General features: G+C 34.0%; 1 protein-coding gene across 5 annotated transcripts in view; it reads left to right on the top strand.

The window, feature by feature from the left end:
* Nucleotides 1-18,574, top strand: part of ttc7b (tetratricopeptide repeat domain 7B) — a 79,772-nt gene that overhangs the window by 22,247 nt on the left and 38,951 nt on the right. For all 5 annotated transcript variants that reach the window (XR_012392804.1, XM_009293100.5, XM_021467208.3 and 2 more), the window contains 7 exon segments: nucleotides 4,275-4,353; nucleotides 5,445-5,617; nucleotides 7,926-7,989; nucleotides 8,582-8,719; nucleotides 11,305-11,388; nucleotides 14,075-14,179; nucleotides 14,328-14,445. Coding sequence is in view for 4 of the 5 variants with exons in the window: in XM_009293100.5 (XP_009291375.2) it covers nucleotides 4,275-4,353; nucleotides 5,445-5,617; nucleotides 7,926-7,989; nucleotides 8,582-8,719; nucleotides 11,305-11,388; nucleotides 14,075-14,179; nucleotides 14,328-14,445 (761 nt within the window). In the remaining variant the exon portion in view is untranslated.

Consider the following 18,574-nt stretch of genomic DNA (forward strand, 5'->3'; position numbering starts at 1 on the left):
TTTAGCATTAAACTTTAGAGAGGACACATGTAACTGCAGTGCGAGTTACTTGGTATTAGCCCAAAACAAAAATGACAGAGATGGAAAATGAGTGAAATGAGGATAAAAGAGAGCTAAGCTAAACACGGAGGACCTCACAGGTAGATTAATCTTTTGACAGCTGAAATGTGATTTTGTTTACTCTGACAGGTCTGTTAATTGCAATATAAGATAAAGTAAGTAACAGACCTAGTATACAGTCAGTCAGTGTCTGGTCAATGTAGTCAGTGGACGTCTTTTTGTAGGAGTCATATAGGTTATACATCTTTGGTCCCATTCTTTCATCCGTCTCAGTGTGTTGTCTTAACCATAGATGCATTTCTTCTCTTTTTTTCTTTTCTTTTTTGTTTGTGATTTGCAGCCCTTCCACATGCCAGTGTGAGGTTTGGTTTTTGTGAAGCTCCATCATTTATTTATTTATTTGTACAGTGAGCGTGTGGTTGGGGAGGGATCTTCAATATAGATGCAGGTGGGGCATCTGTCAGTGCTTGAAATGCATCTGTTTGAAATATGACCACTGCAGTGGTGCATTGTGGGTAATGCAACGGTTGGGTTCATAAATGAATGATGATGTCTTTAAACCTTACACAACAAGCAGTTCTTACAAGATGATAAATGTTCGGTCTGTCCCTTATGTTTTAAAACAGACTGATATTTAAAGGGGACCTATGAACATTTGATAAGGGGTTTAAACACTGTTGTTTGGCAGCAGTGTGTGATTATTCCCAGCTTCTTATGGTAAAAATGTTTAATTCTATTTTTTATAATCACACTTCATAAAAACAGTCTACAGAAACACTTTGATTGACATTATCCCTTTGTGTGTGTGTCTTGCAAGAAGAAATCCCTGCTCATTAGTGATGATCTTTGCCATATCAGCCTAAACAGCCCTGAGTGAGAAGCAGCCATCTGCCATTGGAGTTTTCACCTGATAAACATAAAGTCAGCAATTAAGGGGGATTATAAATGTTTCCAGATGCAAGACAAACACTTTATACTTCATAGACTGCCTTCTTAACATTTTCAGGTTTTCAAAGAGATAACATCAGTCCTGTTTTGTATCTGCTATACTGATACAGGCATTTGTAACTCCACCTTCTTTTGAAAAAGAGCAAATTCATTTGAATTTAAAGCGACAGTTACCAAAACAACACAATTTGGATCAAAACCTACCAGGGGCAGTTTCAAAGAGATAAAACATTATCTGTGGTGTTTTTTTTTTGATAACAAAGCATAAGATTGGGGGGGGGGGTCTTTATATTTCTTATTTATCAGTTTTTCCCAGACCTTCCTTAAAATTTCAGTTTTTTCTCAATTATCTCAAACCACTGTTTGCATTTCTACATTAAGGCTTTAAGCCAGGTCATTTTTATAGTTTTTTTTTTTTTTTTTTTTTTTTGCCACAAGAAGAATCTTGCACAAATATTGGTCACCACTGGGGACAATGTCCTAAATATCTCTATTAATATCTCCAATATACAAAAAATAATGCAGTTCTGGGAACTTTGCATCCAAACACCTCAGATATAACAATCTGCGCATCATCCCAAAATGGTTAAATTTGTTTAGGGGGGTATTTGGAGCTGAAACTTCACAAACATACTCTAAGGACACCATATGCTTATTTTACATTGTGTAAGAATTAGAGTATTAAATTATAGCTTAGTATGTTCATATGTCTGTTATTGAAATCCACTAATAACTAAACTCAAGCATTTTAAATGTCAAGTAAATTTGGGCATCAGCATTATAATGTGCAGTATCAACCTGAATATTCATTTGGCATTTAAGCATTGTTAGGAGGTTATTATTGTGAACTGAAACATTAGGACTTAAAAAATAGCTTGAAATAAATTCAAATATAAAAATATTCAGCTAGTGGCGAAGGAAGTAGGTATTATTTATATTTTGATTATACATATTTAACTTGATGTACTTCATTTAAACTAAACAAGACATTAAACAAATAAAAATTATGTTGCGAGTTTTTTATAATCATAAAAATCCACATGGCTGTGTTTGAATTGTTGTTTGAAATGACTACTTTACTATTTAATTATTTGTTTTAGCTCTGTTTTCTTCTGTCCTAATGACCAGACGAATTGGCCGAATTGGTCACTCTAGGTTGAAACACCTTGTATTTACTGAAGAATGATGTACCTCTAACATGTAATCACTGTCAAGCCTACCTCACTGTAAAACACATTTTATTGGTATGTGACATTTAAAAAACTTCTAGATGTGTTTTTTATACTCTGAGCACTTTAATGAGTGCTTTAAAAAATCACCAGGAAAATTGTTTTGTTATTCAAGTCAAGTCAAGCTTTATTGTCAATCAGCTACATGTGCGGACATACAGAGGAACAAAATGTAGTGTCTCGCAAGACAACGGTGCTACATAAATGAATCATAAATACAAACACAACACTGGACATAAGAGCTATTAAAAAAAAAAAACCTATGCATAACTAACATATACTATAAAATACTTAACTATACGCTTAAGACAGGTACTTTTACATGAGACTGAACAATGTTGAGCTGGATATTGTGCAAGAGAGGTATTAAAGGTTTAATATTGTGCAAGAGAAGTATTAAAGGTTTAATATTGTGCAAAAGAGGTATTTAAGGTTTAATATTGTGCAAAAGAGGTATTTACTGTAAGGTTTAATATTGTGCAAGAGTTATTTAAGGTTGGAGCAAGCTGTGCAACATGATTGTGGTACACTTATAGTAAGCATCATTTTCATTATTGAGTTCTTGTAAGATGGAGTTTAAAGTGTCAGGTGCACAAGAGAGAAGAGTGTTTCTACGTGTGGTTTGTCAAGCCCACTCACCTAAATGAAACACTATTTAAAATGATATAGGCTGCATTTACACTGCATGCTTCAAGTGACTCAATTCAATTTTTTTTTCCCATGCGTGATAGATCAGATATGGCCCATGTACTTGTAAGCAGAAAAAAAAAATTACATGGATTCCGATTTACTCAAATCAGATTCAGGCCTTGTTCATATGTGGAAATTCATCCTATATGAATCAGATCCGTGTTCTCATGTCTGCAGTGTGAGCAGGTTTGTCAGATGTTCACCTGTCAATGCGAGTCGCTCATCATTAAAAACAGTAGAGAATAACGTCAACTCTGAGGCTTTCATTTCAGAACAGACTTCAGCAGTCCCAAACCCAAAATATAGCCAATATAAACTAATTTAAAACTGTTGCATATGTCACATGCATAAATCATGGATTTAAGATGCCTACTGCTTAAAAAAAGGCCTAGATAAAAACAAAAGATGACAAAATGACAACTTTTTCTGTCATAAACTATAATAAAATTCAAAACAGTGGAGAAAAAAATCCACAGGAATGGAGAAAAGAACGCTGTTTTATTATCAGCTGTCACTCAGCGCCCGCTCTTAGTTTTTTTTTTTTTTTTCTCACCTGGTCATTGCATCTTTGCCGTGCACAATGTAGAGGCAGTCAATCAGATACCAGTCATCAGAATTGATCTCAAGATCTGCAGTGTAATGGAGTGATTGAGAAAGTGTCTATAGTGCAAATGTACAACCTGGCGCAAGAGTCAGAGAGATGAGGTGGTTTGTTAAGCCCACTCACCTGTATGAGACATATCACAAATTGATCTGAAATATTAGATGTAATATTTTTAATGTAATATTTTATTTATTTATTTATTTTTATTCTGTATCATTGAGATATGAGGTTATTATTATTTAATATGGTTTTATCTGAATGGATCTTGCCATGATTTGCTAATGTGGCAGGGAATAACCTCAAACTCTGTCTGTCTGTCTTTGGTATCATCGCTACTTTTGTTGCTTGTCTCTCAATACAGCTTGTGTACTCTTGAGAGAAAAAGAAGTTCTGTTTCTGACTCAGAAGAATCTCGGTCTGATTAAAAGACTGACCCCAGTTAATGACATACATCACATTGAGAGGTTGTGCAGTGTTCATAAAGGTGGTAATTCCCTATATAGAGAACTACTGTAATCAATGTGCCCACAGGCCCCGATAGCTTCCTGTCCACCGATGAGTAGCTGCTTAGTCTGAGTGCGTGATAGTAGAGCTCATTAAATCACGGCCTGTCCTAGGGTTTTCTGTGTGTGTTTTTAGGTCTTTGTGGATGATTTAGATGTGAAATTGTTTATATTGGTCATTGTGCAGCTCTCTAGAGATGAATAATGGATCTCTTTTCTCTCCTTTTCGTGGTGCTGCAGTAACCTGACCCGTGGTGTTGGACGCTTCCGAGAGATTCTCCGTGCCGTTGAGACCAGAACCACTCAGAACCTGCGTATGGTGAGTTGTGTGTCTGTGGGTGAGCTGCTAGGTTTGTTGGGTTTGTTGTCTTTGTTCACAAGAGTGGTTCTCATTCTTTGTCACTCCAAAGTCCTCCTTTATCTAAGATGAAATTCAAAGGCCTCTCACTTCTCTGTTAGTACCAGTGTCAGTATATTGCACTAATTATAATAATGATATTTCAACATTTTGAAATTTTTAAACTACTTCATGACTTTTCCACTTGTTTATGATTAATTGAATATAATTTGTATTTTTCTGGGCAACACTTTAAAATAATGGTCTATTAGGGAATGTTAGTTATCGTAAAATGAACCAACAATTAGTAATACAATTACTATGGTATTTATTTACCTTCGTTAACGTTAGTTATTGATATGTAAATTAAATAACGCTAGTTCGTGTTAACTCACTGTGCATTTACTAATGTTAACAAGCGCAATTTTGGATTTTAATAATGCATTAGGTAATGTTAAACTATGAATAATAAATGCTTTACAAGATTATTCATACATAGTTTATATTAGTAAATACATTAACTAACATTAACTGGACCATTATTTTAAAGTGTTACTTTTTGTTGTTCCCATCAAATTAAGGTAGTGATTTTATATACATAATGTGTTCAATGTTAGTGGTAGTAGTAGTTCAAGTAGCTTTTGTTAAAATAAAATGTCCAAATATGGGGGAAAACTTCAGTATTACTGATATATAACAATATATAATAGAGGCATATGTACATTATTATATACATGTTATATTTATTTAAAATATAAATATATATTATTTACTTTCAGTATATACAAATCAGAGATTAATCGTAAAAAAGAATAAACTTGAGAAATGCAAGTGATCCAAAATTTAGAAAAGAAAAGAAAATCATCAAAAAATTATATAATTATTGCTATTTATTGAAAGGTATTGGGGGACCGAGATTTTTAAAAACAGAAAAATCATGGGATATTTCCTCTTTGTTTATATTTTTTATTATTTTTTAAGCTTAATTTAAGTATGTTAGTGGGCCCTTGCCTCCTAGGTAAGAACCACAAATTTAAGACAAAGTCATTTGTTTGTGTATGCTGTTTGTTTAGACTATTGCCAGGCAGCTGGCAGAGATCCTGCTGAGGGGCATGTGTGAACAGAGTTACTGGAACCCATTGGAAGACCCTCCTAACCAATCGCCCCTGGACGACCCACTCAGACACAGCCCACACACCAAGGACTATGCCCTAAGTCGCCGGCCGCGCATCTACTCAGGAGAGAAGTATGGAACATCTCCAGCTCTCAAAGCTAGATTTGTCTTCTCTCATCTGTATACTGTCAATCTGTATTCAGTGATTCATTCGAATGCACCAAAATTTTGATTAAAAAATTTCTTTGTTAAACACAAACCAATATAAAAGTTAATTCAAGCAAAATATGTAAGCTTCAATGCCCATTCGGAGTAGCCCATTCTCATGGGCGTCGTAATATCCCTTCGCCTTGTGCAGCCATGGTACTGCAGAGTTTCTTGACTATTACACCAGTGAGAGCATAGTTTCTTGCAAATTTGGTTTAGAAAATAGTAATTTCTCGTTATCTGTCAGTTTTATTACACAGTGTAACTACAAAAGATTCAAGCTTTACATAGAAAATTTATCAACTTTTAAAAAAAAAATTTTTTTTATGAAATGTTGTTCACATTCGTTTCATTTCATTATGCTAAGCTAAAAGTGATTTCACCAGAACAAGAAATCGTCTGAATAGATCAAGTCAACTGTTTAAATCTAATAGACTACTAAATTGAGTTTATTTTCAAAAGCTGTATTGTTCCTTTAAACATAAAAATTAATATATTTTTAGCCTGTTGTCAAGTCTGCTATTTCTAAAGTGCTTTAAGCTATGCAAATGATATATTATAATTATAACAATTTCCACAGTGTCAATTATCTCATTTTGGCATTTTATTGTTTCTCTCCAGATGTTCTTAGATAAAATTTTTTCTGATTGAAATTTCTGATGTTTTACTTTTACTTAATTTTATTTTAGTTAAAGTATTTCTAAGGCTAATTTCAGTGTGTCCACGGGGTCTTAAAAAGTCTTAAAATGTCTTAAATTTTGTAAACTGAATATTTTGGCCTTAAATGGACACATATATTCTGTTTTATGTCTTAAATCATTTTAAACAGGTCTTAAATCCGTCCAGTCACCAGAAATCTATATCAATAAAACTTTACATCACGGGTGTCAAATCCAGTTCCCAAAGGGCCGCAGGTTTGCACAGTTTAGCTTTAACCCTAAGTAAACACACCTGATCATTGATCAAACTAATTAAGTCCTTCAGGCTTGTTTGAATCTACAGTTAAGTGTGTTGAAGCAGGGTTGGAACTAAACTGAGCAGAGCTGCTGCACTCCAGGAACTGGATTTAACACCTGTGCTTTACATGATTATCCATTTATATAAAAGCTATTTACGGAAATAAGAACGAGTAGAAATAATACTTATAAACAGGTATGGAACTTATGGTTTTATTACAGAAATCCAGATGGTCGAATAGGAGTTAAATACTCAATCCATTTGAACAAAAAGCTATCAAATATATATGTTTGATCATTCTTGTAATTGTGTCCGTAATAAATATACTTTTAACAAGGTTAAACTTGTCATTAAATTGAAGAGAAAAAGTATACAACTAGAGTTTTCTTGTTTTGACACGTTAAAATATATGGCTAAGGATTAACTACATTTGTTTTTGTTGTTCTTGTGGAAAGCAAAAGATCAACTCGGCCATTAGAAAAAAAAAATCCTTGATATTTAACTCTGTATATGTCAATTTCATTCATAATGGTCTTAAAAGGGTCTTAAAAAGGCTTACATTTGACTTGATAAAACCTGCAGACACCCTGAATTTAAACTTATATTTAGGTTACAACACGTTTCTAAAGTATTGTGCTTCATTAAGCAGCCAAATTAAAAAAAACATAGCCAGCGGTTTTACATGCCTAACCCTGCATTCATGAAATCATGCGTGGGCTAATGAGTCTTCTGAAGTACAATTAAATAAGTACTCAAATCAGATTAAAATGTTTACATGGTCATTTTTTGCTGTTTTATTGAATTAACTAAACAATAAACTCCCTTTCCAATTCATTGGAAATTTCAATTAGATTGATCTCAGTCGAATCATGTTTTGAAAATGTTTTTGTTTTTGAATGAATCATCAATCCGATTACAAACTGATTATTTGGGTGCATTTAAACCAGGGGTGTCCAGACTCAGTCCTGGAGGGGCGGTGTCCTGCTGAGTTCAGCTCTAACTTGCCTCAACACACCTGCCAGTAAGTTTCTAGTATATCGAGCAAGAGCTTAATTAGATGATTCAGGTGTGTTTGATTAGGGTTGGACCTAAACTCTCCAGGACACTGGCCCTCCAGGACCGAGTGTGGAGAATACTGATTTAAACATAACCATTTTTGAAGAACGTATGGTTGCTCTATCATCCCCAACATAAAAAAGGAAAGAACAGATTTTAAAAATATGCTTCACTGATGGAAAAAAAAAAATCATGATAATCCTTTTCCCTTTCTCTCTAGTTTGTTTTGTCCTCAGGAGAACACAGAGGAGGCTTTACTTCTGTTGTTAATCAGCGAGTCTATGGTGAGTAGAAGTAAAAGTTGCGTGACCGTCTGAATATGTAAATGAAGCCTGACACTGCAGGTTTTACCTTATGAAAGGCCTATTATTATAGTACTGAAAGCAGAGCTGAAAAATCCGAGATGCCTTTAGCTTGAGCACAGCAGAAACTCCTATTGAGTCTCTCGCTCATGTGGCTTTTCTTCAGATTTCTTTAAACCGACTGTTCAACATTACAGGGTTTGAGTTCAGCCGTAATGAGTTTGTAGTCTGGCACAGTGCGATCAAATGGTGCTTTTTTTCACTGGAAATAAGATTTTAATACTGCAGAGTAGCTGGGTAATGTTACAGAACATTGTATTTCAAATGAACATCCTGTTAATTAAAAATCCGGAAGAATGTTTAATTGGTTAAATCAGCACATTACAATGTTTTCTGAAGGATTTTGAGTATTACACTGGAGAATAATATCTCGCTGCTAAAGATTCATTTTGAATATAAATCCATATTTAAAAAAGGATACATTTTTCTCACATATAAAATATCTGCCTACCTTAAATTTTGAACAGTAGTGTGATGCAGGAAATGTGTTTATTCATTTCAACATTGTTTATAGGCTAACAGAGACGCTGTTTTGAGTCGAATCCCCGAACACAATAATGACAGAATAATCAGCCTCCAGAGTGCCTCTTTGGTGTACGACCTGCTGACCATCGCACTGGGCCGTCGGGGACAGTATGAGATGCTCTCAGAGGTGAGGTTCTGTTCAGAAATACTCGGTGCACCTCCTGGTATAGTTGCTGTGGTAACAAGACCAGACCTGTGCTGTAGACTACCCTCTTTTTGTGTGAATGTGTGTGTCTGGGACTTGTCTGGAAATTATTGACAGTCTGTATGCCAGTTTGGGAGCGTGTAACAAGCCTTTATTATTAGTTCTAAAGTTATGCTTTGGATTTAGCAACAGTGGATTGTATTGATGAACTGTAGTCTGAAAGTTTTAACTGTGGATTATTAGATAATACACACTCAAGGGGTTTACTCTCCGTGGTCTATTATTCCATTTTCTCATAACGGCATAACGTAACGTAACGTATAACTAGGGCCAGACAGAATCTGCTTTTTGCTATTTCTGCAGAAAATTTTGTAAAAAATCAGCAGATTTATGCGTAGTAATTTTAGGAGTACCCTAACTAAAAACTATATATATGAAATAAAAAATAACACCTTTTTAACATTTATTTAATGTTTACTATGCAAATCCAATTAGATCGACTGGTCCATTGGTAAACAAAGCAAGTCTCATAAAACGTATCTATTAAAAGACAGAAAATATTACTTTCCGAACAGTATTGTGAATAAATCATATAAACATTTTAATATTACTATTATTATATCACAATAATATTAGTGAAATGACTAAATATAAATATAAACGGAAAAAATATATATTTACACACATTTACACATGTAAATAATATATAAACTCGATGGGCTGAAAATCTGTGGATTTCTGTGCGCAATGATTCTGTGTGGGCCTACAAATAACATATAAAATAACATAACATAACATATTATGGATGAACCAAAATGGGAATTATGTCATAATATCTAAAATTTAACTTCCACTTGGTCAAAATCCCAAACGACAATGATTAAATTTGTTGTTATATTATTGTTTGTATTAATATTAGGCTTTTTATGCATTAAATGTAATATTATGATGGATGGATTGGTGGATAGGTAGGTAGGTAGGTAGGTAGATAGTTGGATGGATGGATAGATAGACAGACTACATGGAAAAAAGTCTTGTCGCCTATCAGAAGTGACTTGATTTTTTGTTCAGCAGAATATAAAGTCATGGTACAGTGGAAAAAGAATTAATATAGTGTATGACTCCCATGAGCTTGGAGGACTGCATCTATACATCTCTGCAGTGACACAAGTAACTCATTGATAAAGTCATCTGGAATGGCAGAGAAAGTGTTCTTGCAGGACTCAAAGAGTTCATCAAGATTATTTGGATTCATCTTCAATGCCTCCTCCTCCATCTTACCCCAGACATGCATCCAATATTGTTCATGTCTGGTGAATGGGCTGGCCAATCCTGGAGCACCTTGAAATTCTTTGCTTTCAGGAACTTTGATGTGGAGGCTGAAATATGAGAAGGAGCGCTATCCTGCTAAAGAATTTACCCCCTTCTGTGGTTTGTAATGTAATGGACAGCACAAATATCTTGAAACCTCAGGCTGTTGATGTTGCCATTCACTCTGCAGATCTCTCACACAATATTGAATATTGAATGTAACCCCAAACCAAGACTTTTCCTTTCCCAAAATTGACTAATATCTGTGAGAATCTTGGGTCCATGCAGGTTCCAATAGGTCTTCTGCAGTATTTGTGATGATTGGAATGCAATAAGTCAAGTTATTATTTGCTGTTCTTACAACTGTGATTGACAACAAGACTTTTTATGTAGTGTAGACAGACAGACAGACTGACTGACTGACTGACTGACTGACAGACATTGATTGATTGATTGATTGATTGATTGATTTAGAACTAACCCAGTTTCAGAAGTAAAGCCAAAGTTTGCTTGTCACAAATTTGTCATAATTAAACCACATTTAACTTTCTACTTAAAGTTTTCTTTTAGCCTGAAATAAGTGTCCTTGTTTTTTCCTTGTTTGTTTTTTTAAATATATAAAGCATGGCCTATTTAAGACAAACCAGCCCAACAAAGAACATCGTGTGTGCGCGTGTGTGTGTGTGTGTGTGTGTGTGTGTGTGTGTGTGTGTGTGTGTGTGTGTGTGTGTGTGTGTGTGTGTGTGTGTGTGTGTGTGTGTGTGTGTGTGTGTGTGTGTGTGTGTGTGTGTGTGTGTGTTTGTGGTTTGTGGTTTGTGGTTTGTGGCGTGATGTTTTCATTAGCATACCTGAACAGATTTTTCTCTGTCATCTCCATCTGTTGATCACGCTGTTGTTGCTAATGTTGGACTCAGCATAACTTTTGCTGTGTCTTTTATATTCAAGGATTTTATGGTTGTGCAATCACCGGGCCCCAGGAGTCTGTCATATTTTGTGTGTGTGTCCTCTGCAGGGTCGTGTGTTTGAGTTGCTGTTTGTTATATAGATCTAATTGCTCAATGAATTGCTCTGTGCTAAGCTGTTGGCGTGATTAACTGTAAAACCTCAGAGACGTGCAGAAAGCCTGTGGCACTGTGGGTAATCTGCAGCAGGAGACATGGCCTGGCTCTGTGCTTGACCTTTGTTTGTGTATCTGTTGAGGGTCCTAATTGTTCTCAAATCCTATCTGAGGTGATCCTTATGTGTCCTCTTCACAGTGTCTTGAAAGAGCCATGAAGTTTGCCTTTGAGGAGTTTCATCTTTGGTTCCAGCTAGCGCTCTCCCTCATGGCTGCTGGGAAGGTTAGTTTTGACTTTTTTTGTCTTCTGTGTGTGAAACCAAGAGTTCTTTTGCTCATAAAAATTTCAGGCAGTTAAGAATTCTCTGAATCTGCAGTTTTTAGTTAGTTTTATTCTGGAAACTACTGACAGTTCTTCCAAATTAAATATATATTTTTAAATACTTTTCTTGGCATAAAATAACATTTTCAGAAATGTTTTTATTAATATTTGGACAACAAAATAGAGATGTTTTACATACCTGTCAACCCTCCAATTTTTGCCTGCATTCTCCCATATTTTACCATTCTATCATCGCATTTAAGTATTTTCCCGTATTTTTCCCATATTTTTAATCTTTCTATGAAAAATGAAAGTAGCATCAAAGAGTCAATCTCAGATGTGATATAATTAATGTGATATAATAAAGAGCTGTTCAAGAGAATTGTGCTGTTGCTTTGTTTTGGCTTGAAAGCACGTCGAAATTATTATTAAAATGGAAACTAAAATTAAAACGCATTTACTTTATTTCCACATTTGCTATGTGTCGACTGTTGACTTTCCTATGCAACCTCTGAAACAGTCAAATCATGTGTCAGTGCTGACTGACGGACATGCTCCTTATAAAGACACTGTTCCCAGATCAGCTACTTTAGATAGAAGTGAAAATGGACACTTTATGATTTGGGTGAGTTTTTAAACAGACCAATACACTTATTAATAGGCTATGTAAACATGTCTGTTCTGGCGTATTTTGTTTCAAACACAAATAGTTTATACTTAAATGAGCATAAACAGTTACAAATGTAATTAAATGATTTTGTTTTGTCTGTTATCAAACACAAGAGTGTATCAAAATGAGAAATTTGCCGCTCTTCACTAAATAACTTTAGTAACTTTTAACAATATTTAAACAGTGAATAAAAATGGACAGGTTTTTAATTTCTCACATAACTAATTAATTTATGTATAGGCCATTGATTTTAATAGTCTATCATTTATTTTATTTTACCTTTTATTTTATTTTCAATAAAAGTTTGCTATTAAAGTATCCCGTATTTTCCATCCCAATGTTGACAGGTATAATTCAAGTTTATGTTTCAGTTATTCTGACCAGTTTTCATTTTGATGAAACAAACAAATTGCTCTAAATAATAACACTTATATTCCAAATTTATCAGAAATGTTATTGGAGCTTTGTAGAATAAACGTTTATTAACATTTACAGTTTCCACATGTCAAGGAATTTTAGAAATGGCATGGGATTTTAAATTGGTCAATTCCAGACTAAGCATGGAACAGTAACCGGTTTTAAGGTTTTGAAAAGTCAATGTTTTAAAACCATTAAAATGTTCTGCTATACCGTATGTAATGTGTTTTTAATTTATTTTTACATGTTTTTTTTTACAACTATTTTATTGAGTTTTTTAGGGCAATGGTATATTCAGCAGAAAAAGACCCCCTAGATTAAAAGCTACTAGTCAGACCATAATTCAGGAAACATCTGAAAAACAAATTGCTTATAAACTAACATCCAAGCCTGCTTAATATCTGAACAATGGCTTACTTTATATCTAATGAAAATAGATATAAAGATATCCAAAGATGCTTAAAGTTTTAAAGAAATTTGTGTTTTTGAAATTAATGAAGACCGCATAAATAAATGATTTATTTTAGTTATTTAGCCTGACATGTTAACTGTTTAAAAATATTTAAAACAAATGTTAAATAATGTAAAATAAAAAATATTTCAATTTGGGAAAATATTGTTGTTTTTTACCCTGACATTTAACAAGAACATATTTCAAAGCAGTAATCACTCGTGAAACTGTGATTTTTTTTTTTTTTTTTTTTCCCCCAAGGTTATCATATCGTCAAAATCTTGTAACGGCCCATGTCTATTCCAGACATTGAACGTCAAGAATTTTATTTTTCCAAGTTATGATGATATTTATTAATCCATTACATTTATATCTTCCATTTAGCAACATTTATGATTATTACATTCAAAAATAACTTTTCTCGAAATTTCCCATAATGTTAAACAATATTTGCAGCATTTCTTCAGCGTTTTAATATGAAATATATATTTTTTAAAATGACACATTAGTTCTTCATAAATTTTTTTGACCTCAAGAATCATTGGTCTCTGTAATTTATGTCAAGGGATCACTAAAGAAACAAAGTGAGACAGTGTTTACCTCTTAACCATATAAAGCCTGCTTAATCATATTTGATGCATGAATCTAAAGCATGAAAAACGATTGAGATCTCTTCAACTGCAGCATTAAAAATAAATCATTCAACAAACATAGCCTTGTTCAAATGGGCTTCGGCTGAATATGCATTGCAGTAATTTCACATAACACATCTAAAGCGAGTCACATACTGCCGTGCCTTGTCTGTGACAATTTGAGGTATCACACACCAGATGAGCACTTTCTATATGTAGATATAATGTTACTTAATGTAAAGCAATGTAGAATTTGAACAGCATCTTTAATTACAGCAATCACAGAGTTGTGAAATTCAGGTTTTTAGTCATTATAAGTCAGGGAATTTGATATTTTATTTAGAGTTGGAAATCTGAACATTTGACTCGCATCTAGTAAATCCAGAGAAACTGAAATGGTCTCTTGCATTTGATCTTCTGTATCACCTATAAATGACTCTAAATGACTCAAAAGCCTGTGTTTGTGTGTGTATATAGTCGGCTCGAGCAGTGAAGGTGCTGAAGGAGTGTATTAGACTGAAGCCAGACGATCCCACCATTCCTCTGCTGGCCGTCAAGCTGTGTATTGGAAACCTGCACTGGGTAATGAAAGAGGAATCATGAGAAATATGCACAAGATCAACTGGAGAGCTGACACTGACCTGTTTACGACTCTGAAAATCCATTACTGTTAGACTGTCCACGAACAGTGAGGAGGTGATGACATGGGGTGTGTATTTGTGTGTTTTAGCTGGAAGAAGGTGAGCGCTTCGCTAAAATAGTGATTGATATGGGTGAGAAGGCGGCTGAATTCAGGGCTAAAGGCTATCTCGCTATTGGTCTCGTCTACAGCCTGAAAGCCACAGATGGTAAGTATAGCTGCAGTAGGACACACTGTATATATGCAGAGTTACTCTATTAGATGACACACTTTATACACACAATATTCTGTTTTGATCTGAATCTATTTGATATAAAAAATACTTTGTAGCATTTTATTTTATAGTCCTATTATATTCTTAACATAATCATTACATAAACTAGGTAATAACTAGGTACTGTCCCTAAACTTACTTATTACCAGGGCCAGATGAAATCTGTGGACGTTTTTTGCTATTTCTGCGGCGAATTTTGGTAAAAATCTGTGGATTTCTGCGGAATTATTTTGGAAGTATCCAGCGGAGTATCATAACTTAAACTCAATATATATTATTAATAAAAAGTAATAAATTACTGAATAAAAACTGAATAAATTCAGATTTACACATTTACCCAAGTAAATAAACAGAATTAATAATGGGCTAAAAATCTGCAGAAAAAAGCGGAATTCTGCGGAAAATCTGCGGAATTCTTCGCGCGCAGAGTCCGTGTGAGCCTAGTTATTTCCCTGTTTATGTAATTATTATTAAAGTAAGAATATTGTATATGTAAAACAGGACTGTAAAATTGTCTATAGACCATACATTGTATTAGATAGAGCACAAAATGGATTGAAGTTCTCCATTCAGCTCTTTTCAACAGAATCAAATATATATATTTAATTATTTTCTCATAGTTTTCATTATCACAAATCTGACTACAGAGTACATTTTATAAGAAACATAAAATTTATAAAACTATTTATTTTGGGTATAGAGTGTTATAGCAAAATACCCCTGAACCTAACCTTAATCCATTTTGGTACTTCATATAACCAGCATGTTTTTTTTGTTTTTTAACATGGAAACTACACATACTTTAAGGCAGTGTTTCCCAACCCTGTTCCTGGAGGCACACCAACAGTACACATTTTCAATCTCTCCCTAATCAAGTACACCTCAACTCATCAAAACATAAGGGCTGTTTGTCAATATGCGTTCTTCAGTGGCCTTGCGTCCTGGTGTTCTCGTGTAACATCATCATCAACTGCCAAAGTTCAGTTCCAAAACTCAAGATTACAAGAACGGAGGACGATTTTAAGTTCCAGGATGTGTTCTTGATATCGAGGACGCATCGATGCAGACTTGAGCGCAAAACTTAGTCGAGAAGTCCCAGAAGTCATTACGGCTGAATAAAGGAGGTGGAAAGCGCATCATTTTATATAGGTTTATTCAGAGTTCAGAGATTTATCTCTGGAGTTTCCCTAAATGAAACGGTGAAAGTAAACATTGATATTAAAATCTTTATAAAGGCAAAAACACATTCAGCGTGTTTATTTGCTGAAGTTCATATTAAAATTTTATTTGTATTTTTTTGTGTGTATAGTATATATATATTGACAATGGGAAAAACAATAAATCGTTGGATGAATGCTGTAATTTTCCATTAAAAACGTGTGAAGGTCATATGACCATCATGAAGAACCAGGGAAGAACACAGCATCTCATTTCTCAGAGGACACGTTCTCTGTTTTCACGATGTCCCGAGTTTGTTCTTCCGGGGTAACTTGGTAAGACCGATCTCCACAAGAACACAAGTCTGTGCTCAGCGTTCTTGGAATTGAGAACCAGCCAGGAAGAGCCTCCAAAACCTAAAGTTAATGGATCAGATCCAAAGGGAGATATCCAAAATATGCACTGTTGGGTTGCCTCCAGGAACTGGTTTGGGAAACACTGCTTTAAGCTATAGTAGTACCATGTAGTCCAGGGGTTCTAAATCTTGGTCCTGGAACTACGGTGTCCTGCAGATTTTAGCTTCAACCCCAATCAGACACCTGGGCTTTTACTAGGCTTTTTAAAAACATCCTTGCAGGTGAGTTGAGGCTAGTAGGAGCTGAAATCTGCAGGACACCGGACCTCCAGGACCGAGTTTAAAAACCCCTGGTGTAGTCTATATTAGGGGTGTCACGATTTCGATTTTTAAATGAAATCGATTGAAATTTATGCTCAATTTCGATTATCGAGTCAAAAAATAGAATCGTCGATGCTGCCACGCCCCCATGTCCGCTTGGCTTGCCAAGCGGGAAAAAACAGGCTTGTTGAAGTGCTTGTTAAACTGCAGAAGCAGGAGACCCGTCGAGAGAACTTAAACCCTCTCCTCTTTCAATGAAGTCGCCGGTGTGTAAACATTTTGGATTTCCAGTGAGTTATGTTGACAACGTTCGTGTTGTCGACAAAAAAAACACAGTTTTGCAAGCTCTGCTATGTACGTATTACGTACGGTTCGTCCGATAGACAACACCGGTATCGCGATCCTCCGCCCGCCCCCGTTGCAAATCTGCTCGCAAAAAGTACACACTCAGGCCCTGTTTACACTGTCTTTGTTTTTAAATGGCATTTTAGAACGACAACGATTTGACATCCACAGTGGCGTGTAGCATTTCTGAGCAGCCCTCCTTCCTCTCTACCTCTGAAAATGCACATCACGTGACCACACAGACACAGACGCACATACAGCCTTGCGCTCGAGACAGCAGGTCCAGGCAGTCAGAGGACTGCTTCAATCTTTCACTCACTTGTACTTAGTCATTTTATCGAACACCTCAGATACTGTTGGCTGGTTCCTGTTGGTTGTGCGTCTTTTTTACCGACGCCATTTTAACGACACAGATCACTGCCTATTCACGAGTCCCGCAGAAAAAGTGATTGACAGGTGGTAATTATGTGTGTATCTTGCCTTTATTCATTTACTGTATGATTTGTTTATGGGTAAAACAAAGACCATGCAGGTCAGGTAGTTTAAACGGTAGGCTACAAATAATTAATTGGTCATTAATTAATTAATTATTCATTATCGAAAATCGAATCGAATCGTGCCTTTAGAATCGAAAATGTAATCGAATCGAGGATTTGGAGGATCGTGACACCCTTAGTCTATATGTATTTGAAATTCTTAAATGTTATAGTATGATTGTTTTTTATTCACTATATACCTTTTTGTAATATGTTATATTTTATGCCCTCTCTATTCTTTATTGCTAACTCTGTACCTTTCCTTATATGAATACATATTCATGGTTTACTATTTATAACTCTTATATATGAGTTATAACTTATATCTTTTAACTTTATCTCTATAGAAATGTTGTTTTTTGTAATTCAGTTTTTATTAAAAAAAAATTAAAATATACAATTTTTACAATCAGATAAAAAATACTTTCCATCCCCCATCCCCCCACCTTGTCATATGCACATTAGAAAAAAACAGAATAACTTTAGTTTAGATGTATTAGATGAATTACATAAAGTTTGACTTTCGTAGTATCAGTTGTGGCTTAAGTGTCTAAGATTTCTTTGGTGAAGCCTATATAGATTTTCCACACCATCAGAATGTACAGTTTAGCATGGTTGATCTGTGCTGATGACAGTTCCAGATACAGTATTTCCAATAATATGTATGGACCTTTGCATTTAAGGGAAATTGAGAGTTATCGTTCAATAAAAACAATACAGGATCTTTGGGAAAACTAATTTTTGTAACTTTAAACAAAATCCAGCACAGAATCCAGAAGTTTTTGCACCTCTGAACATTCCCACATCATATGTAAAAAGGTATCTGGATGCTGTGGTTCACAGAACTTACAATAAGAATGTGGAGATAAACCTATGATATGTCGTAAACGTGTAGTTAAATATGCCCTGTGAATAGTTTTTAAGTGAAACATTTATATATATATATATATATATATATATATATATATATATATATATATATATATATATATATATATATATATATATATATATATATATATATATATATATATATATATATATATATATATATATATATGTATATATATATATGTGTATATATATATATGTATATATATATATATATATATATATATATATGTATATATATATATATATATATATATATATGTATATATATATATATATATATATGTATATATATATATATATATATATATATATATATATATATATATGTATATATATATATATATATATATATATGTATATATATATATATATATATATATATATATATATATATATATGTATATATATATATATATATGTATATATATATATATATATATATATATATATATAT

This window comes from Danio rerio, chromosome 17, assembly GCF_049306965.1.
Source record: "Danio rerio strain Tuebingen ecotype United States chromosome 17, GRCz12tu, whole genome shotgun sequence".
NCBI lineage: Eukaryota > Metazoa > Chordata > Actinopteri > Cypriniformes > Danionidae > Danio > Danio rerio.